The 23525-nt window shown below is 38.4% G+C and overlaps 1 protein-coding gene across 1 annotated transcript in view; it reads left to right on the forward strand.

The window, feature by feature from the left end:
- The first annotated feature begins 1188 nt into the window (after positions 1-1188).
- The window catches only part of LOC110315661 (sterile alpha motif domain-containing protein 9-like), a 24933-nt gene continuing 2596 nt past the window's right edge, over positions 1189-23525 (forward strand). Inside the window, exons 1-3 of the mRNA XM_021189664.2 lie at positions 1189-1587; positions 6373-6459; positions 21166-23524. Of these exons, the coding sequence (XP_021045323.1) occupies positions 21175-23524 (2350 nt within the window). The 5' untranslated portion in view covers positions 1189-1587; positions 6373-6459; positions 21166-21174. The remainder of the gene's footprint in view (positions 1588-6372; positions 6460-21165; position 23525) is intronic.

Genomic DNA, 23525 nt, shown 5'->3' on the forward strand with positions numbered 1-23525 from the left:
CTTTAACTCCAGGAGATGGCTGCACTATCAACCCACTCCAGAGACCTTTGAATCCAAGGATACAACACACACACATAGCTTATCACTTTTGAACTTGCCTTCTAGGCTCAACTCTTCTGCTGGAAAAGCACATTCTTACTAATTGATTATCTCCATCCCTCCACCTGCCCTAAACTTAGTGGTTAGTCCAACTTAGCTTCTGCCTAACATCCTTGGCCATCCACCTGTAGAGGATGCTGCAGGCCTTAGCTCTCCCCACATACATACACTCACTTCCCTGCACTCCCAACCCCCTGGCTTTACATGATTGATGCAGTTCTTCTGCCAACAAAGCATGGCAGAAAACAAAAAGCCCCTCTCTCCTTCCCTTTGACTCCTTTTCCTCCTGGACCTGGAAAATTCTGACTATATCTTCTGCCCAGCAATTGGGTCCTGGCCTTCTTTGTTGACAAATCAAGAACCAATTAGGGAACAGAACTTTAACATCAGAACCTCCCCTTACATTCAGGGGAAGAGGCTTGAACCTCACTTAGAAGCAGACATAAAATAGTGATAGGAGGCAGATAGAGGGAGGGAACTGGGTGGCAGAGTGATGGTGAGGGAAATGGGTGCAGTTCAGGATCAGGTGTGAGGTGTGGCAGGAGAGAGGGTCCAGGGAACAGGAGAATGAATGGAAATCGACAGTTGGGGAGGATTGGGACATGGGGGCATCTCTATGATGGTAGAGACTCCTAGGAGTCTATGTGGGTGACTTTAACTGAGACTCCTAGAACGTTTCTGATAAGGAACCTGAAGTGACCACTTCCTATAGCAAGTTGGGACTCCAAGTGGAGGGAAAAGGACACTAACCCACTCACAAAACTTTTGGGCCAACATTTGTTCTGTCTATAAGAAATGCAGGGACAAAGATGGAGCAGAGACTAAGGAAACGGCCAACCAATAGCTGGCCAACTTGAGCCCCATCCAATGGGGGAGAACCAATCCCTGACACTATTAATGGTATTCTGTTATGCTTGCTGACAAGAGTCTGGTCTAACTATCCTCTGAGAGGAAAGGCTCCACCTAGTGGCTGACAGGAACATGCACAGAGACCCACAGCCAAATGCTAAATGATGCTAGGGAAGTCTTCCGGAAGAGTTGGAGGAAGGATTACAGTAAGGGACCTGGAGGGGATAGGAACGCCACAGGAAGACCAACAGAGCCAACTAACCTGGATCCTTACCCAAACAAACCAGAGGGTGGCATAGTTGGTACTCAAGAGCAGCAAAAGAGGAAAAAACGCATTTCAGGAAGTCTCTTTCCATATCAGAGAATCGAAACTGAAACAGAAGCAGTTTTTACTTCCTTACAACCTGCCAGCATCAGCCACACCCCTGTGTTTCTCAGCTAATTTGAGCGGGTATGAACGTAGACAAGCGGACTGCTTGAGTTTACACTAAGACTAAATGAGGTTGTTTTTCTCTTACATCTTAGGAGGAAGAGAATACAGACGCCAGACATTTTCCACATCAAAATGGACAGTTTCTTTCTTTTTTTTTTCCTTTTAAAAGTTTTTTTTTTTCCCATAGAAGAAGTTTGAAAATTTGGGTAAGTACAAAATCTCTTCTTTTCTATTATTGTTGTTGTTAGTAGTGTCTATAGCAGCAGTTTATTGAACAGGCAAAAATAAACTTTGAGGTTGGAAAGTTTAAGAACATTCTAAAAGCTGATAATTTTCTGAGCTTAGAATTTCTGGACTGTGTGTTGTTGTAAATGGTATTGTGGTCATAACACTCCACTAAAGGTGCTGTTGAAAATTAGGAACAGTTCTATTGATATCCCTCAAAGAAAAGCAGCATATTCAGAAAGGAAAAAAATACTTTAACGTTTCCATTAGTGTAAAACACAGTCCTCCAATCACTCTAAGGAGCAGGTAGTTTAGAAAATGGCATCCTCCATAGTGTGTTGGATATTAATGTCAAGTCCATGTGTGGACGACAGAAGCAGAATGCTCACGGAGCTTCTGCCAGGAAGTTTTGGAATCATGGCAGTTTTATGTGCCTAGTAAGAGTCAGGGCCTGAGGTCTGCCCCAAATGTCATTCAAGGGCCTAAGGAATCATTGAATAAAGATGTTTGAGAAAAACTGTCAAACCCTACAATTGGTGTTCGTGTGTGTGTATTCAGTTATGTAAATTCTATTTCTTCTTTATACTGTATAAGCTCATAAGCAATTCTGGGAACACTTTAAAATGCATGAATATACACACACACACACACACACACACGCACACACACACCCCACTCCATTTATTTTTAGTCCTAATTAGCCTTCCTCCTGTTTTCTTTTCCTAAGAGTGTTTATATATGTGTAATCTTGCAGCACCTTTTAGAGTTTGTAAAAGCCTTTTAGAAACATGGTACAGTCTGAAGAAATGATTGATACAGTGCCATATAGATTCTCCCAAAGTGGCCTCATCTGTGGTTTTAAGTGATGGATCCAAGGAAGAACTATCAAGACTCTACAGAGACTTTAGAGCAGAGGTTCTCATCCTGTGGGTCTTGACAGGGGCTGCCTAAGACCATCAGAAAACACAGATATTTACTTTATAATTCATAACAGTCACACAGTTACAGTTATGAAGTAGCAAGAAAATAATTTTATGGCTGGGGATCACCATACCATAAGGAACTGCATTTAAGGGTCGCAGAGTTGTGGAGGTTGAGAACCACTGTTTTAGAGGAAGCACTGTGAAAAGTTCTTCAGTTTCATAAGCTGGGAGTGAAAATAGTGAAAATTCATCCCTTTTATGTTATTTGCTTAATTTCTCAACTAAATACTTCAGTCCAGATCTCTCTGCCTCCAACCCTGATATGAGAACTCAACTTTATATTCTGATGTTTCTGGCATGTAGCTCAGGTATGACTCATCCATCTGACTCATGACTCCATAATGTATTTTTGTACTATAACACCAAGATGGGTGGGGACCAACATATGTATAACCATGAGAAGAAGGTTTCACTGATGAAGTTAGCAAAACTTCTGGTGTCCTGATAAGATGTGGCATGAAAGCCCTGGGCTTTTAATCAGGAGCCTAGGGACACCAGATAGCCATCATGTGCTCAGTCTCGCTGTGTTGGGAGTACTGGGCAGCCGGGGTGGCTGGACAACTTAGCAAAAATAGAGTGAGTAGCTGAGGGTCAGAGCTGGATAGTTGCATGTGAAGATATGAGGCATGTAAAAATATGTGAATATAACAGTAACTAGTGGGCAGTGGGATCAGGTGTTAGACAATTATAATACCAGGAAAGGCAATCATTCCTGCCTCCTTTCCCTTGCTCATGTGTGATCACATGTACAGGAGGAAATGGTGACAGAACAGAGGTAGCAGTACTCTGTCATTTACACATCTCTTCATTATACCTGGGTCATTTCTGTTAAGTCCATAAAACTTCCCTCTATGAAGATGTGGACAGAAGATGTGGAAATTGATGCTTATGAGATCTGTTTTGTTTTGCAGCTTGTTAATTGAGCAGAATTAGAAAACTGTGATTGTGAAAGTGCTAGGAAGTTCACCGCTGGCTTGGACCAGGCCAAGGTGGGCTGCTGCACACAGAGAAGACAGCACTTTCAATGCCCATGTCATTCAGAATCTCCCCTTTCTGCTCTAACCAATACTGAATATGCTAAAATTCTATGCACTTATATAATGTAGTGTGCCTACCTCGCCTTTTATACATACGAAGTTTAGACTTGAAGAAACAGGCTATAGAGTGAATTGTGCAATTTTTCAGGAAAGAAAGGGTAGAATGTTTGTTTTAAAACAAAGCCAATCAGGTGATAAATGTTACTACAATGACCTGTAAAGTGCAAAGTGTTGGCATTGCGCAGGCTTCTGGCATAGGAAACTTGATCATTTGGAATATATAACTTTAAGGATTGTGCTATTGAGCTGTTCTTGGTGGCTTATGTGCATCAACACTGAGATGTTAATGGAGGTGTGGATGAGGAAGTTTGCTGTTGCAGTCTCTTGTAGAGGAGAATCCAATGTTTCAACACTATGACAGGTAGTCATCCACAAAGTTCATGTGTGAAAGCCATGCCATCCATTTACAAAAGAAATCACACACACACACACACACACACACACACACACACACTCATGCACACATACACACACAATGTTATAAGTAAGTTTATAACTTCAGGTTGGACTATTTTTATATCTTTCCTCGTCTGAGTGCAGCCAGGGAGCCACGGCTTAGATAAACCTGCAAGATATAAATAAAACATTTTTTCTGTCTGCTTTTGTGAAATTTAAAGTGGACAGAACACATGGAAATGTCATAATACAGGGCTGGAGAGATGGCTCAGTGAATAAGGAGAGCACTTGTGTGTGCAAATATGAGAACTTGAGTCAACCCTCACTTTTCACTTCTGAAACCCAGGGGTAGTGATCTGCCTATAACCCAAGCCCCCATATGTGGTAGAGACTAGAACCCAAGCCCCAGTGTGTGGTGGAGATGACAAGATTGTTGGTTCTTGCTGGTTGTCAGTTTAGTCACAGTTTGGGTAAGGAAACCTGCCCCAGAGTCAAAAAATGAGTAGTGATAGCACCGACTCCCAATGTCTTAAACCACACAAGGACATCCACAGGAGCAATCTTGTTCTCTCCTTCCCTCCCCCTCATTCTCTGCCAGCCTCCATACAAGCACACAGGCAGGCATGCGCACAAATTTAATGCAAATAGGTAAAAATTTAAATACCATAATAATAAAGCCCTTTATTTTGTATGCGGACTAAAAATGTTAGTAAAACAATGGACAGACAGAATGAGTGAGACATTATTAAAGGACTTTCTGATATGCTGGTATTATAAATTCAGATTATAAATTGGCAACATAAATTCATAGGGTAAGAGTCCTTCTCATTGAAAGCAGCCTGATTATTCAGGACGTTTATTCCACTTCAAAATCTGCAAGCAGGGTGTTAATCTTTCTATTAGACTTTCACCTCTCTCTCTCCTCTCCTCTCTCTCTCTCTCTCTCTCTCTCTCTCTCTCTCTCTCTCTCTCTCTCTCTCTCTCTGTGTGTGTGTGTGTGTGTGTGTGTGTGTGTGAGGAAAAGAGAGAGAGAGAGAGAGAGAGAGAGAGAGAGAGAGAGAGAGAGAGAGAGAGAGAACAGACCTTATGAACTATAAGAAGATTAGCTAGAAACAAGTTTGTCATCTAAAAATCCACCACACAGATATGTATAAAATGTTGTGTTTCAGATTGCAAGCTGAAACCTAATGAGGCATTAGTATAAATCTCTTTTCTATGGAGCCTTAGTAATGGTGAGTGTAGACATGTTTCTTCAGTTGGTATTCTCGTTTGCTGGGGACCCAAGCCCAAATCTACTGCTGAGCTATATCCACAAGGCAGATAATACTGAGTTAAGATTGGGAGAAATTAAAGAAAACAGTACTAAGAATTAACTGTGAATGGAATATCTAGTCCTGAAATCTGCTGTAAAAATAAAAAATGGTAGAAGAGTAAGATGTGAATACCTTTTCTTTACCATTGTTTCTAGACCACATGGCAGACTTGTTTCTACACAGCTTCTATTTTAGTCATCTTTTACTTTCATCATGTATTTCAGAGGCATTACTGGCTGCATGTTGCAGCTCTGATGTTTGCTTGTAAGTTCACTTACGTAGCTTCCCATAGTCAGTGTCCTTGTTCCCATTCACTGAAAACACATCCCTAAACAGAAACTACTTCAGTAAGTAGTAGTTTCTGCCTGTCCTCGAACTTCATGGAGACACACTCACACAGTGTATTCTCTGTGCCTGCAGCGCCATAGTTCCTACCCTCTTACATGACTGAGACTCAGCTCTGTTGTTGCTGAGTCAGCACTTCACCTTCGTCCCTCCCCCCAACCTCCACCAAAATTGTTGAGTGATAAGATAGATATGCAATCAAGTCCTTCTTTCAAATTAGCCAGAACATATTGCATTCCCACCAGTACATTGGAAAAGCTCCAGTCTGTGCATATAGCAACATTTAGGGTTCTGAGGTTTTAACACAAGTTATTCTGATTAGCATGTGCTATTAATAATCCATGAAGTTTAACTTTGAATGTGTATAACTGGTTAAGGTTTTGGTACTGCTGCAGATTCTGATCTACTGCATCCACCCATGTGACTTTCAAAAGCCCCACAGGGTTACCATCCTCCAACTAGTCCTATCTTTTATTCATCTCCAACCCAGAACCAGCAAATTGTCCAAAATTCCCATAAGGAGAGAGCTTTGCATCCCTGGAATCTTAACATACAGCTCCTGTTGTGTCAGCTATCTTCAGATATAACTTCGAAAGTATGTTTTCCAAACTCATCAATCTTGCTTCTTACAGACACTGTGAGAACGTCAGTGACCACTGTGACCTACAACCTCAGGTGGGGCGGTGGGATTCTCTTCACTGCCCCTCCAGGCAATTTGGGTAAGTTACATATCTCATCTCACTTTTCAGATCTTGTTCATGTAGAGCTGTAAATATCCTCTGATTCACTTAATTTTTGCAGCATCTTCTATTGCTATGATCACCTATCTCTTACTCTTGAAGAACTCTTCCACATGTGTATCAGTTTTATTGGCTTTTATTGAGTACCATTTTGGGCTTTATTGAGCATCTCTGTTGTGAGGATTTTCTCCTTTTTAAATTTATTCTTTTAACTATTTTCCCTCTTTCATCCCCATTTAACTTTACTATATTGTTCTCTAAGTTCACTAAACTATCATTCTATTTTTATAAAAGCATTTAAGGTTATATTCTCTACAAATGTTGGCACTGTTTCTGAAGTTTTAATACTCGACATTTTCATTGCTGTTCAATTTTTGAGTGTTTTCTCTTTAATGCATTACATTATAATTTTGTGGGGTTTTTTATTCACATTTCATTTCTGATTACCAGCATCTGCATGCAATTGTGAGAAGTGATCATATATTCTATATATTTTTTTTTTTAAAAAAATTTCCTAATGGTACAAGTTTTCAGTGTTACAGTACAATGGCACATTGACATTTGTATATTCAAAACACATAAGGTACACACAAAGATCTCTCTTGTTGGTCATTTCAGCTATGCTCGCTCCCTCATACCCATCTCTCCTTAACTCTATTAATATACTGTCCATTGCCATGGCTTTGCCTTATATATAAGTGGAATTGTACAGACTGTGATATTAGGGTTTGTTTTCTTTTTTTTTTTTTTCACTCAGCAAAATTCTCCTCATATTTATGAAGGTTGTTTTCTGTTGAAGGCTCATGCGATGAAGGCTTGCTCCCTGCAGTGTACAGAAATGCTGTGTCTTGAAAAGTGAATGTATCGTGCAGACTCTGACTTAATAAATGGATTCATCCATTGATTGAGTTGTGGTTTGATGGCTTTCATGGGAGATGATAGAAACTAAAGGAAGTGACCTAGTTACTGGAAGTGTGTTAGCAGAGGCATGCTTTGAAGAGTTTATTTCATCTACCAGACTCTTCCCCTCTGGTTCCCTCTCTTCTTCCTGACTGACATGAGGTGGGTAGCTTTCCTCCACTTTGCCTTTCCTCTATGACCTTTCTGAGTCACTTTGCCTAGCTAGACCATCTCCAGTTCCTCCCATGTTTTACACGTGACATTTTTTTCATAGCTAAATATATTACTATCATATATATATATATATATATATATATATATATATATATATGTTGTGTGTGTATATATATATCATTCTTTATCCATTAATAAGAGAAAAGATATCTTGGTTATTTGCTAACTTGTCTATTATGATAACTACCATATTAAATATGACTATATTGAAATTTTTGTTTCTAATAAGTTTTATTTTTTTCATTATGTGATAGAGGAGGTATATCTAGATGAGATATTGGGGCTATTTCACATTTTTCTTATAAACTTCAGACTGATTTCCATAGTCACTAAAATAATTCCAATTACCTCCCCCATTATTTAACAGCTCCACCTCACTTACAGCTGCCCTATCTTGGCTTCCTCAGTGCCTCTGAGTTGCATTCTAGGGACCGTCTACTTCCTCGGCTGGATTTACTCATGGGCATTGTTTAAGGTTATTGTGAAAAGTATTGTTTTCCTGATTTCTTACCCAGCATATTCATTATTAGTATATAGGAAAGCTACTAAATTTCATATGTTGAATTTGTATTCTCCCACTTAGTGAAAAGTATTTGTTACATCCAAGAGTTTTCTGGAGTAGTCCCAATATCTTAAAGGACAATGTCACCTAGAAATAATTTAATTTTTCTTTCCTATTTGTATCACTTTTCTTCCTTCTGTCTTATTGCTCTAGTTAAGACATTCAACAGTATATTGTAAGCATTGCTCTTCCATGACCTCCACATCAGTTCCTGACTCCAGGTTTCTCTCAGTGATGGACTGTGACTGGGCTCCGAGGCTTCCCTCAGTGATGGACTAGGCTTGGACTTGTAAGTCAAATAGGCTATTCTTCCCCAGGGTACCTTTTGTCATGCTCTTTATGGGGGAAACAGAGAGCAAAACAAAACAGTGAGTCCTCAGCCCATTTTCATTTCTAAACTGAGTAAGAGTGAGAAGAGAGAACACCTTTACTTTATTTTCTTGTTTTAAAGGAAATACTTTCATAGTTTCTTCCATTCATGTGATGCTTATTCTAGGTTTGCAGTTTGCATTGTCATTTTTAGACCACTATGACCAAACTGACAAAAAGCAGCTGAGTGGGGAAGACTTACCTTAGTTCAAGGTTTCATAGTAGGGAAAGCAAAGTAACAAGAGTTTTCTGTTAAAATAGGAGACCAAGGAAGAATAAAGAGACCTTAGGGGAGAAATGGAGACTGGCTAGCTCCTCCACTGTGGATATATATATTAGATAGGCCCCATGGCCAGAATTTTTCTCAACCTCCCAAAACAGTGACACCAACTAGGGATCAAGTGTGCAAACACATGAAGCAGTGGGAGACATTTCATATTCAAATCCTAACATTCCTCTCCCAGTGCCCCATGCTCATAGTCACTTGATAGTGCCAAATGTATGCAAACCCCAAAAGTCTTACGATTTTACAGTTCCAGCAATTTCAAAGGATCTAAGACCCAAGGCAGTTATTTAGCTGTGAGTGCTATCAAATGAAAAAAAAAAATGCTTCTACATACAAGGGCACAGAGTAAATATTCCCACAACTTGAAGAGGAATGGCAACATAGCAAGAAAAGATCAAGGCTAATCTCTGGTGTAGAGTGAAAAAAAAAAGTAGAGAAGGTTTAACATCCTGCTGAGAGCAATGTGCTCTCTCTATCTCTTTATTGGGAAGAACAACGTCCTGGAGACACCCTTTGAACACAGTAGATCCAAAATGTAATTTTGCTACGAAGTTTCTTTGCTAAATATCACTTTAGAAGAACTATTTAGATATGATGGTGGACTGATGTGTCACTGTTTTGTTTTGCTTTCTGTTTCCCTAATCAAACCATGACATAGAATAACTCTAGGGGAAGAATGGGTTTATTTGGCTTATACATCCCAATCACAGTTCGTCACTGAGGGAAACCAATGATCCCAGTCACAGTCCATCACTAGGGGAAGCCAGAGAGTCAGACACAGTCCATCATTGAGGGAAGCCATGGACCCCAGTCATAGTCCGTCTCCGAGGAAAGTCAGAAACCCAACCCCATCCTATCACTGAGGGAAGACAAGGCAGAAACCTGGTGTCAGGAACTGATGCAGAAACCATGGAAGAACACTGGTTTTGTTTGTTTGTTTGTTTGCCTCCTATGACTCACTAAACCTGTTATTTTATACAACATAGGACAGCCTGGCCAAGTGTGCTACCACCTACAGTGGACTGGTCCCTCCCATATTAATCATTAATCATGAAATGTCCTACCGAATTACCTGCAGGCCAATCTAATAGAAAAAGTTTCTCAGCCAAGGTTCCTTCTTCCCATATGACCCTAAATTGTATCAAGTTGACAAAACATTAACCAGCACAGTCACCAACAATTACATCAGGATTTACTTGACCTTCATACCTTTTAATGTTTATCTCATATGATTACAAGATTTAGTCCTTAAATATTTACAATACTATATCCTCTCAAAAAATTGTTTTCCTTATAAATATACTATAACTATCTCTCTTACTTTGATTTCTCTTTTAATGAAAATCGATATTTTCATACAATATATTATGATTATGGTTTCCTTCCAAAGCCCCTTCATGATCCTTCATACTTCACCTTCCATTGGATCCACACCCTTTCTACAGAATGATAATGTCTTAGTCAGGATTTCTATTCCTGCAAAACATCACGACAAAGAAGCAAGTTGGGGAGGAAAGGGTTTATTCAGGTTAGACTTTCACATTGCTGTTCATCAATAAAGAAGTCAGGACATAAACTCAAGGAGGGGAAGAAGGAGCTGGAGCAGAGGCCATGGAGGGATGTTACTCACTGTCTTGCTTCCCCTGGCTTGCTCAGCTTGCTTTCTTATAGAACCCAAGACTACCAGGCCAGAGATGATAACACCCACTATGGGCCTTCCCACTCTTTATCCCTAATTGAGAAAATGCCTTAGAGTTGGATCTCAGAGAGGTACTAGGGAAGCTCCCTTCTCTGTGATAACTCTAGGTTGTGTCAAGTTTGACACATAAAACCAACCAGTACAGATAATAAATATGATAAAACAAAACCAAACAAACCTGAGTAGGGCAAAACCAAACCAAACCAAACCAAACCAAACCAAACCAAAACAAAACAAAACAAAACAAAAATAGAAGAAAATGAGCCAAAGAAAAAGTAAAAGAAACACATGTAGAAGCAAAGAGCCTCTAAGGTTCAAAAAAAAAATGTCCTAACAAAATATTATGAGACAAAGAACCTGCAAAGACGCCGAGTTCATTTTGTATTGGTCATCTACTGCTGGACATGAGGACTGCCCTTTGACTGATTGGTATCCCCAGTGAAACTTCATTGGAGAGAACTACATTTTTATTTGAAAGTTGTTATTAATTAGAGATAGCTTCTAGGTCAGAGATAAGAGCTTGTGTCCACTTTTCCTCTCAGCACTGGAACCTCATTTGGTTCAGACTCATGCATGCTTTATGCAAGCTGCCACAGTTTCTGTAAGCTTATATGTTCATCAGTCTTTCTATATCAAGAGGACCTTGTTTCTTTGGTGTCCCACATTCTGTCTGGCTCTTGTAGTCTTCTTGGCTTCTCCTCCATGAGGTTTCCTGAACAATGAGGGACAGGAGTTTATTGAAACATCCCATTTAGCACCGAGAGCTCCAAGATCTCTCATTCTATATGTTGTCCTCCTATGGGTCTCTTTAGTTGTTTGCATCTACTGCAGGAGGAAGCTTCTCTAACGATGGCTGAGCCAGGCACTGATCTATAAGAATTGCAGAATGCCACTGGGTGTTATTTTAATGTTACATTCCTTTAGCAGAATAGAAGGATTTTGTTGTTCCCCAAGGTCCCTAGCTATCTAGTTTTAGGTTCTTGGTCTCATGAAGCAAGCCTTAAATGTAATCTTTGGTGTCTCACCAAATGCTTAAATGGCACCCAGCTTAAATGGCTTATTATTCCCACATGCTTTCTGCCACTATTGTACTAGCTCATCTTGCAGACAGGTCATCATTGTAGAAGAAAGAGTATGTCGCCTGGTTGGTAGAGTACCTTCTAGTACTACAAATGCTAGTCTATAGGGGTGAAGGTTGTAGGTGGTTTAACATCTCCATGTTCAATGAATTATGTAGGTGATTTCTTCAACAATAGAACTTGACTGTCAGTTTGTGATGAACAACCAATAACTTGACAACAGCCTGGGTTGTTTGGGGCTTCTCCTGAGGCTCCTTTGACCAACACCTTGATTAGATGCAATCAATTCCCAGCACTGGAAGCTTCACTTAGCAATGAAAGATGTCCAACTTCAGCCCAGAGTTTGATTATTTCTTCCCATCTTCTCCTTTTGTGTTTGATTACTTTTTGTTCTAAAGCTTTTATGTATCCTATTCAGCTACTTATATGAGATCTCTCCAATTGATTTTTATGTAGGCACTTAGTGCTATGAATTTGCCTCTTGGAACTACCTTCGTGGTGTCTTATAAACTTTGAAGATATTCTGCTTTCATTTTTATTCCATTCTAAAATGTCATTAATTTCTTTCTTAATTTCTGTTTTGACCCAATCTTTATTCATTAGTGAGTTGTTCAGTTTCCATGAGTTTGTAGACTTTCTGATGTTTCTACTGTTGCTGACATCCAACTTTAATCTGGGGCAGTCAGATAGAATGCAAGGTGTTATTTTGGTTTTCTTATATCTGTTGAGATTTGTTTTGTGGTTAGTTTGGGGGAAAGTTCCATACGGTGTTACAAAGAGGGTATTTTGTGAAATATTTGGTTGAAATATTTGGTGAAGAAGTTTTGGGTAAATATTCTGTAAGTATCTGTTGAGTCCATTGGTTTTATGATGTCAGTTAACTTCAATATTTCTCTTTTCACTGGATGACCTGTCTATTGGGAGTAGGATATTGAAATTATCCACTATTAGTGTGTGAGGGTCAATATATGATTTTAGCTATGTATGCCTTTGTGTTTGATATATAGATGTTCATTGTCTTCTTGGTGGATCTTTTCTTTGATAAGTATGTAATGTCCTTCTCTATCTCTTCTGGATAGTTTTGTTTTAAAGTCTATTTTTTTCCAATATTAAAACGGTTATTCCATCTTAATGCTTAGGTCTTTTTGTTTGAACTATCTCTTTTCATTCTTTATCTTGAGATGATGTATATCCTTGATATTAAGGTATGTTTCTTGGATATAGCAGAAGGATGAATCCTGTTTTTTGCATCCATTATAATTAGTTGTTTCTTTTCATTGTGGAATTGAAATCGCTGATTAAATATGAGCAGTGTTTGTTGATTTCCATTTTTGCTGGCTAGTTTTATGTCAATTTGACCCAAGTGAGAGTCATCAGAAAGAAGGGAGGCTTAATTGAGAAAATGCCTCCATAAAATCAGGTTCCTGCCCTATTTAAGTTCTTGTCCTAACTTCCGTCATTTGTGAACAATGATGTGGAGGTGTTAGCTCAATAAACCCCGTGTGTGTGCGCGTCTCTCTCTCCTCTCTCTCTCTCTCTCTCTCTCTCTCTCTCTCTCTCTGTATGTGTGTGTGTGTGTGTGTGTATGTATGTGTGTATACAATGGAAATTTCTTTGACATGCATTTCAAAGAATTGGGCAAATTTGAGATTACATTGCTGGCCACAGAACATAAATTTCCTAGAGAGTGGAGTAGAATAACCACTCTGCACCATGAGAAAGTTGCAAAGTGCTGTTAGTGTACGATTTCTGTGGATTCATCAAGTTCAAGGAACTCTGAAAAGCTGCAGTATGAGCCTTCTTTGAATAATAGTTACCCTGAAAAAAGAGAAGAACCTCCTAATGCAGATTAATACCAGTGAAGAAGAGCTAAGACACAGAAGAGGAGATGAACAGAGATGGGGGTGGTCTGGAAGATAGAAGTCATGTTTAGGATCTGCATTTCCCAGTCCTCTCAGATTTTTGAGAGGTCCAATTTAGTAAGAGGTTGAAAATATCAGTGAAAGAAATGTATTAAAAGTCATTTAACATTTTATTGAATAGTCATATGTAAATTCATGATTTTTAAATATCTGTACTCAACTTATAATACAGACTTACTTCATTGAGTCTGTTTTCTTTAAATCATGATTAAAATTTAAGTACACTAAATATTGTTATAGTTTTCCATCATCCATGATCTCTATTTGGGGGAAATTATTTATTCATATTTTGCATATCATGATTGTTTAGATCCAGAAATAACAACTATCATCTCAACAGAAAAGGGACATTCATCAGCCAAGAATTGCTATCTAAGGGGCAGTCTGAAATCACCAATTTCTTATTCATAAAGTTCTATCCATAATTATACTTAGGCATTTAACAAGAAAATGTAATAGTGTCCATTTTTTTGGTAAATGTGATTTACAAAATTGTACATTTTAAGTTGTCAATAAAGTTTTATGGATTTATTTTTAATATTTATTATGCTTGGGCTTAAACATGAGGCTTTCTAGTGGAATATAATATAAACACGTTAAACTCTTTAAATACATAGAAGATTTATAAAGTGAATATTCAGGTGCTGAGGGGTTCTCTCAGTGACCAAAAATAATCTCTTTTTAGAGGACTTGGATTTAATTCCCAGCATCTAAATCAGGATGCTTGATAAACACCTATAACTCCAGGGGGTCATATGCCCTCTTCTGACTTTCATGTTCAAAATAATAAAAAATAATAAATATAATAAAAGCAAGGATTTTTGTTCACATGGCACTTATTCTTCAAGTTGCTTTGGTCATGGTGTTTTATCACAGCAATTATAATATGAAATAAGACACTATTATTTTGTTGTTCTGGTATGGCTTCCCTACAACCCATCCTCTTTTATATTTGATGGTCTGAGATGATTATCCTTATGTAGAGCTGAATTTGTAGATAGATACTGTTTAAGTTTGGTTTTGTATTGGGATGTCTTTCTTCATCTACTGTTATTGAACATTTTTTCTGGTTATAGTAGTCTGAGCTGGCATCTGTGGTCTCTAAGAGCTTCTGGCTTTAAGAGACTCCATTGATAACTAATAGCCTAACATAACTGTCTCCCGGGAGCCTTCATCCAGCAACAAATGAAAATAGATGCAGAAACTCACAGTCAAACATGGGATGGTGCTGGGGAAAGGGTCTTGTGGATGAGTGGTGCATAGAATTGAGTGAACTGGAGGGGTCAAGGACACCATAAGACATACAGACTAAACTAACGTGGTCCCATGGGGGCTCACAGAGACTGAACCACCAACTGAAGAGTATACAAGAAATGGACCTAGGGGCTTTTACACATTTGTAGCAGAAGTGCAGCTTGGTCTTCATGTGGGTCTCCTAACAACTGGAGCAGAGGATGTCTCTGACTTTGTTGCCTGTCATTGGATCCCCTTCCCTTAACTGGACTTCCTGATTAAGTCTCAATGGGAAAAGATACTCTTAGTTCTATTTTGACTGGATGTCCCAGGGTAGAACAGTATTCAAGGGAATACTGCTGTCACTTCTCTGGGGAGAAAGGTGGTAATGAGTAGAAGGATTTGTAAAGGAAGGACTTGGGTGAGATGGGAGGAAAAACACAATAGATAGATAGATAGATAGATAGATAGATAGATAGATAGATAGACATTGCATTGAAAACTTGGGTATTACTCTAATGAGTTTAAATTCACGTGTTTCTTGGTCTTTTTCCCTTGTAGTTTTTTTACTATTCTTTGTTCTGTACATTTAGAGTTTTGATTATTATATGTCATGGGGAATTTCTTTTCTGATCCAGTTTACTTGGTGGTCTGTTTGCTTCTTGCACCTTGATAGACACCACTTTCTTTAGGTTAGGACAATTTTCTTCTATTGTTTTGTTAAGAATATTTCTTGTGCCTTTTCCCTGGGTTTCTTTTCCTTCCTTTATTTCTATTAAGTCTTTTAATACTGTTCCAGGTTGCGCGGATGCTTGTGCCTGGATTTTTTTTTTTTTTATTTAACCTTTTCTTTCACTGAGAGTATGCCTTCCATTTCTAGTATTCTATTAGTCAAGCTTACCTAGATTAATTCCTGTATTTTTTCATTTCCAGTTTTACCTCAGTTATGTTTCCCTTTCCACTTTCATGTCTTGAACTATTTTCTTCATTCCATTCCACTACATGTTTTCATGGATTTAATTAAGGGATTTATTCATCTCCTCTTTAAGGTTGTTGAACATGCTCATAATAGTTATTTTGAAGTCCTTTCTTGTGCTTCAGCTATATTGAATTTCTCAGTGGAGCCACATTTTCCTGGCTGTTATTATTTACTATAATGAGGCTGCTATTGTTTTTATGCTGGTATCTGGAATCAGGGTTTAGGATTATTTTGTTGATAGTAGGTCTTGTCTTTTTTCTGTGGGAGTTCCATTCCTGGTTTTCTATTACTTTTTTGGGTTCTTAGGACAACGTGGTATCTGCAAGTTGCCTGGGAGGGTATGCTTCTGAAATTCAGAAATGACCACTATGGTCTCCAGGTAGAAATTGTTTCTAGGTACTATGCTCAGATCCAGCCCCAGCGTGGGGTATTCTTCTTTCTTGTCAGTTCTTCTTGAGGCAGTGGCGGGGGGAAGAGCCTAAGTGGAGGGTAGGACTCTGTCGAGATATTTAGGGTTGCTGTATAATAAAATATTTACTTATCTTAGCCTAAATTACTATGCTATTGTAGCTGATCTGCCTTCTGTGATCCTCTCAGGCCAGAAACTACTGTTTCTGGCACCTAGCACCTCTTCCTCAGGCCACAAAGGATTAAGTAAATAGCCTTTGTTCTATCTCAGCAGGAACTGCTGGGCTCTAACTTTCAGCCTGCTAGTCCGAGGTTGCAGGAAGAAAAGACACTTAGAGAAGTGATTATGTAGTTTATTGCTAAATTGTAAAAAGTTTCCTATGAAAGCTATTTAAGGGGGCAAAGCAGAAAGATCCTAAGGGGAGGGGGATTCTCTAAGTGGGGAAAGGAAAAGATTCTAGTCTAAGTGGGGAAAGGCAAAGAAGTCTCCTCTATTGATTCTGTTCATCTCTTTGTCCTCAGTATTTATACTTATCTTTCAGAATACAATACATGATCACATATTACAAAGTTCATTACAAGTTCACATTAAAAAATCAAATCATACATTGAAATAGACGTTTACAACAGCAAATGTTTACATGCATATATTTTAGGAGTAATTATCTAGCTAAACATCCACCACCTGTCTCAGCTCCACAGTGAAGGTTTAAAAGCATAATTAAGTTATTAGTGAAGTTTTGTATAGACAAACCCAGTTGCTATTTTATCTTCTGTCCTAACACCTACAATAAATCATTAGTTCCCTCTTTTATGACCTTTGGTTAATTGTTTTTCAACCTCTTGGAATGTGCTCTGATTAGGAGAAAGTCTGGTTACCATCTAAGAGCAATTAACTGGTGACACTTGGGAGACTGACAGAGTTCTCATTGTAGCTTTGACTATCAGAAAAGGACCTAATAGCAGTACCATTATAAAAGAGCTTAATAATCAAAGATTTAATTTTAGGAATTCTTATAGGATCATCAAGACTTAAGTCATCTATTTGTCTATATAGCATCACTACAAGATAGTACATCTGCAAAGATCTGCTCCAAAGGGGTGTGCCACTACTTAGTGATTGTTATATATGTTTAATAATAACAAGAAAAGCATATTAACAGCAGGAATCTTTATTAAAAATGAGTCCCTCACAGCCTTGCTTAATGAGGGCTCACCTGTTGCAGATTATATAATAATCTGAAGCAGGCCACTTCAGGATGAGATCACCTGCTAGTTATTAGCTTGTCCCATTATGACTCCTGACAGTACTGGGAGCAGACACTAAGAAATGCAGGTGAACGAGAAGGAATTCGAGAGTCCACAAAAGGGAGGGAAGCTGAGTATGTCACCAGGATCTGTATAGACTTGGACATGGGGAAGAGAAGAAGCCACAGCAGATTGTCTACTACAAAGCTGAGGGTAAAAATGGATGATTGAAATTGGAGAAGAGGAGGGAAAGTGATGAACACCTATCTGATTCCCTGGCCACTATGGCCAGAGGGTTTCCAGGGAGGGTTTCCATAGGTGTTGTTGGCTAGGACAAAGGGATGAGGCAGTGGAGGAAGGCTGTAGGAGAAGATATGCATGGTCACTGAGAATGGGAGCAGAGAGGAAGAAGAGAATGCAGTGGATGGTTTGCTACAAAGAACACACACACACACACACACACACACACACACACACACACACGATTTACTGGAATGATTTACAGGCTGTAGTCCAGCTAATCCAACAATAGCTGTCTGTGAATGGAAAGTCCAAGAATGCTCAGTCTACAAGGCTGGAAGCCTCAGCTGGTCTTTAGTGTATGCTGGAATCCTAAAGAGACATAATCTAATGTCAGTGAAGGAGTGAACTTGCTAGCAAGGTTATAGTAATCAGGAAAACAGAAAAAGCTTTCTTCTGTGTCTTTGCACAGACATCCATTAGAAGGTATGGCTCAGATTAAAGGTGTATCTTCCTACTCAAAAATCTGGACTAGAAAGTAGATTCACTACTTTAAACCAAGCAATGCTTCTCTTATAGTTGTACTTGATTATACATTCACTTATTGATTGTAGTTTTAAGATTACAACCATTACTTGATTGTAGTTCATTCAAGATGCAATCAAGTTGACAACCAATAATAGCCACCTCACTGGGCCTGGCTTGAGGTTTTAAGAACCTCAAAGTCTACCCCCTAGTGTCACACTTTCTCCATAAAGGTCACACCTCCTAATCCTTTCAAATAGTGTCACTCCCTGAGCATTCCAATATATGAACCTCTAGGGGAGCCAGGCTTATTCAAATCACTACAATGCTCCAATATTATTTCTATAGTAATTCTAAAAATCCATTAAGCTGACAATTGTATGTCCACCATGTGCACTCACATAAAATTTACACCAAATTCACTAAATAAGTGCATTAAAATCTTAAAGATTTCATTGTTCTTGGCACACATTCTATATATTTTCAATTATTCAACTATTTCTTTATAATTTAGGAGATAGAAAATCTTGATTATTAAAAATTGTATTTTGTTTTTCATGGAGTGTTCTATAAATGCAACTATTGATTGTTGGTGACGTTAAATTGGTAATGTTACATTCTTCTGTATGTTTCCTATTCTTGTTTAACTATTGTATCAACTGTTAAGGCAAAGAACAGTATTAAAACCACCAGTTCCACATGTAGATATGCTTAAAATTACAAAATACTATCAGTGTTTATATCACACATTTAGCAACAGTTTTGCCTGGTACAAATACCTTTCAGATTTCTGTGACATCTTGTTGGGTGAACTTTTTCAATATCTAATACCCAGTCTATGATTATTTTCTTTTCTTGTTACATACTTTGTCTGCAGTTAGTTAGTATAACTGTTGTGATCATAAAAAGAGAAAGAGCTATAAGAATATGTTCTATGATCTGGGTGGGGGAAGGGGGTGCCTCAGCAGGCCCATGCTGAGGCAAACCCTCCCCCTGAGAGTCCAGACACACACTGGTCTAGTATAGAATAGAGTTTATTTAGGGCATGGGGAGGGGAGTTAACAGAGTTGTAGAGGCAGAGAAAGGCAGATAGAAGGAAAGAGTAGAGAAGTAAAGGCTGGCCATGGCCACGTGGAGAGAGGGGGGAAGGGAATGTGAAGAGAGGAGAAAGGGGGCAAGAGGCAAGAGCATAACAGAGAGAGAAGGGGCCAAGTGGGCCAGGTCTACCTGGCTGTTGCCAGGTAACTGTAGGGAGGAGCATATCTCTGGCTGTTGCCAGGTATCTGTGGGGATGGAATCCAGACAGAATACCAAAAATAACTACTACTTTATTTATTTAATAATGTTTGAATGATAGAAATCTATCTATACTTTTATTTCAGTGTGTTCATCTCATATTTCAATTGGACATCATAAAAACAGGATGCAGTATGGTCATACTTTTAATCCAATCTACCAACTCACAATATTGTTAGTTTTCATATATAAAATATGTACATTGAAAGTGATTATTGATATGTTAGGAGTTAATTCTGCTTTTGTGCTCTCTGTATTCTCAGTTTTCCCTGTCTATCTTATCTTTCTGTGTTCTGAGTTACTTGAGAATTTTTCCATTACATTTGTATGAATATTTTAACATTATTTTTAGTATTACTTTCATAGCCTTTTAAATTATTTCTCTAGATACTTTATCACATACAAACAACTTATGTTCATCTTATAGTATCCTTTTGCTATTAGATTAAAATGGTGAAACCTGTCTATGACAATAGCAGCCTGAATGCACCCAATTTCATCTTGTCTGAACTATTGAAACCTACCTTTCTTTTTGTGATCCTATTTTAGGTCTGTACAATGGGATTCAATAATAGAAAACCTTTCTCAGTCAATGGCATACACTTTCTCTAACCAGTAACTATGTCTGACCTCTGCTAAAGTTCAATTACCTTGATAATCCACTCTAGGATTTATATTTTCTGAGTAGATAACACAAAGCATCCGAATAGTTTACCAAGTGGGAAAGCCAATTAATACCTCAAAATATTCAGTCTTTTATGTCTAACATTAATCTTTTATTAATACTTGATTATTCTTCTTCTTTCTAATTATGCTTAACACTCATATGATTTATTTCTTTTGGCTCTATCACAGCAAGTTGAAGAAATTATACTTAGCTCTACATTTAGTTTCATATTTGTTGAGGTTTGGTCTGTTGCTATATACTGTAATGCTAAATACTGGCCCTGCTTGCCTTGGGGACTAGAGAATCCACACTTAGACCAAGTAATGCTATGTGACTTTGCTCTTTAATGTAAAACTATTGGTTGAATAAAGATGCTGACAGGTCCTGGGCTTCGGGTCTGACCTTGAGAGAAAGAGAAGGTGGAGATAGGAGAAGATGCCATGGGGTAGGTGAGTTATGAAAACATGGAAAGGAAAGCTAGTAAGTTGGAGTTAAGAGTGGCCCAGATGAAACATTACAAATTATAACTCGGGATTATTGATGGGGAAGTAGCTTCTAAGTGTGCAAAGGGTAGACATCTGCCCAGCCTAAGTGCTCTAAAGGCTTATCAGAAATATAAAGGTTTTGTTTCTTTTATCTGGGAACTGAATGATCAAAGGTAGGATAGAAACCCCCAACTTGCGATTAAACCATACTAAAACATATACTTTTCCTTTTTCCTATATAGCAGAGTTGAATATTCTTAATAGGACAGAAAACACATGTTATAAGTGGCAACCATAGGAAGCTGATTTATGAAAGGAGGCATCCTCAACATATATTTAGTATATAAAGTAAAAATAGAACTGGAAATAACATGCTACAATTCATGTAAGGATAAGTGCTGTGCATTTGTATTCGGTGGTATTTTTCTTGGTTGATATAGAATAAGCTGGTATCAAAAACTTTTCAAATGTTGTGACATCCACATTCAAAAATGGAATGCTTGACATTTTCACTTATAAGCTATAACATAATTTTTTTCTCTTCTCTATACAGCTAATCGGAATGGCAGAGACACTCAACCTTCCAAAAAACACAGATGAGTGGACAAAAGAGGATGTAAATCTGTGGCTAGAAAGTCACAGGATTAATCAAAAACACAGGGAAATCTTGATGGCACAAGATGTGAGTGGAGCAGTCTTGAAATGGTTAAATAAAAAACATCTTGTTGATATGGGCATAACCCATGGGCCAGCTATTCAAATAGAAGGGCTATTCAAAGAATTGCAGAAGACATCCCCCCAAAACTGTACTCAGACACCTAAGAAGAGAAAAGTCCATAAAAATATTCCTAAAACCGAGACAGAAAGTAGAGAGACTTCAAAACAAAACCAAAGAGCTGAAGAGAAATCATGTAAGGCTGATGCCTTTACAGTGAGTCCAGAAGGGAACTCACATAAGGTTGATGCCTCTGCAGCGAGTCCGCAGGCTAAAGGTTCTAAATCAGACAAAAACGAGCCAGTGGAAGATAAAACAGTCCAGCAGGATAAGCAGTCATTTCCAGGACCAACATGCATTGCATATCCTTTCAATGAATTCAGTAGTCCATACCGTTACAAATTAAATTTCATCCTACAGCCGGAAACAGGGCCACTCAATCTCATTGACCCAATACATGAATTCAAAGCCTTCACAAACACAGAGAAAGCCACAGAAGAGGACATAAAGATAAAATTTAGCAACGAAGTCTTCCGATTTGCTTCAGCTTGTATGAACTCACGTACTAATGGCACCATTCATTTTGGAGTCGAAGACAAACCCCACGGAAAAATTGTTGGTGTGGAGCTTACCACTGTCACTAAAGATGCCCTCATTGACCACTTCAATCTGATGATAGCCCAGTATTTTGAGGTCCACCAAGTCCAACAAGCAAAGAAGTGCATTCGAGAGCCAAGATTTGTGGAAGTTTTACAGCCAAATAGTACTCCATCTAACAAGTTCGTTATTGAAGTGGATATCAATCCGCAATACTCAGAATGCAAAGAAGACTACTTCCAAATCAAAATGCAATGTTTGAAGGACAGAACATGGCAACAAAGTTCAAAATACTCAGTGTTTGTGAGAGATGGACCCAGAAGTAAGGACATCATAGGGAATAAAGCCGATTTCAAAAATTTTAAGTTAGACTTAAAAGCACTGGCAGACTCTAGAAAAGAAGCAGAAAAAAAATCCAAAGTAAAACCAAATGGAAACAACAGAGAGGGGCAAAAGCTAATTGACCTGTTGACAGGAAATAAAGATCTGTTAGATAACTCATATTATGAATGGTACATTCTTGTAACAAATAAATGTCATCCAGATCAAACCGAACATGTAGATTTTCTGAAGGAAATTAAATGGTTTGCTGTATTAGAGTTTGATCCTGACTCTAAGAGCAATGGTGTGGTCAAGGCGTTCAAAGGAACCCGAGTAGCAAAACTCTACTTTCCAAGTCAATTTATAGAAGACAAAACCACAGTAAGTGAGAAGATTTCCACTCTGAAACTTTACCAGCAACCAAGCTGGATATTCTGCAATGGGAGGTTAGATCTGGAGAGTGACAAATACAAACCCTTAGATCCAATATCCTGGCAAAGAGAGCGAGCTTCTGAAGTCAGGAGGTTGATTTCATTTCTTACACGTGATGACATAATGCCAAGAGGGAAGTTTCTGGTAGTGTTTTTATTACTGTCCTCTGTGGAAGACCCAAGAGACCCCCTTATTGAGACTTTCTGTGCCTTNTATCAAGATCTTAAAGGGATGGAAAATATATTGTGTATTTGTGTACACCCACACATATATCAGGTATGGAAAGACCTACTTGAAGGTAGATTATCAAGACAGCAAGATGAATTATCAAGGCAAAGCATTTCTACTTTAAATCTTGCAGAGATAAATGGCACTATTCTTAAATTAAAATCTTTAACTCAGTCTTCAAAGCGATTATTGCCATCTGTTGGCTCATCTACTGTCCATCTGAAAAAGGAAGAAGAAGAAATTATGACTGCCTTGGAAATTCTCTGTGAAAATGAATGTGAAGGCACACTCTTGGAGAAAGACAGAGACAAATTACTTGAATTCAAGACATCCAAAGAGGAAGACTTCTATAGAGGTGGCAAAGTGTCCTGGTGGAACTTCTACTTTTCTTCTGAATACTATTCTTCATCATTTGTCAAAAGGGATAAATACGTGAAACTTGAAAAAAAGATTCAAGAATGGGCAAATTCTTCTCAGCCAGGATGTGCAAAAATTATTCACCTGTACCATCATCCGGGCTGTGGAGGAACTACTTTGGCCATGCATATTCTCTGGGAACTAAGGAAGAAATTCAGATGTGCTGTGCTGAAAAATAAGACAGAGGACTTTTCAGAAATTGG

Source organism: Mus pahari, unplaced genomic scaffold (genome assembly GCF_900095145.1).
Source record: "Mus pahari unplaced genomic scaffold, PAHARI_EIJ_v1.1 scaffold_9190_1, whole genome shotgun sequence".
In the NCBI taxonomy this organism is placed as follows: Eukaryota; Metazoa; Chordata; class Mammalia; order Rodentia; family Muridae; genus Mus; species Mus pahari.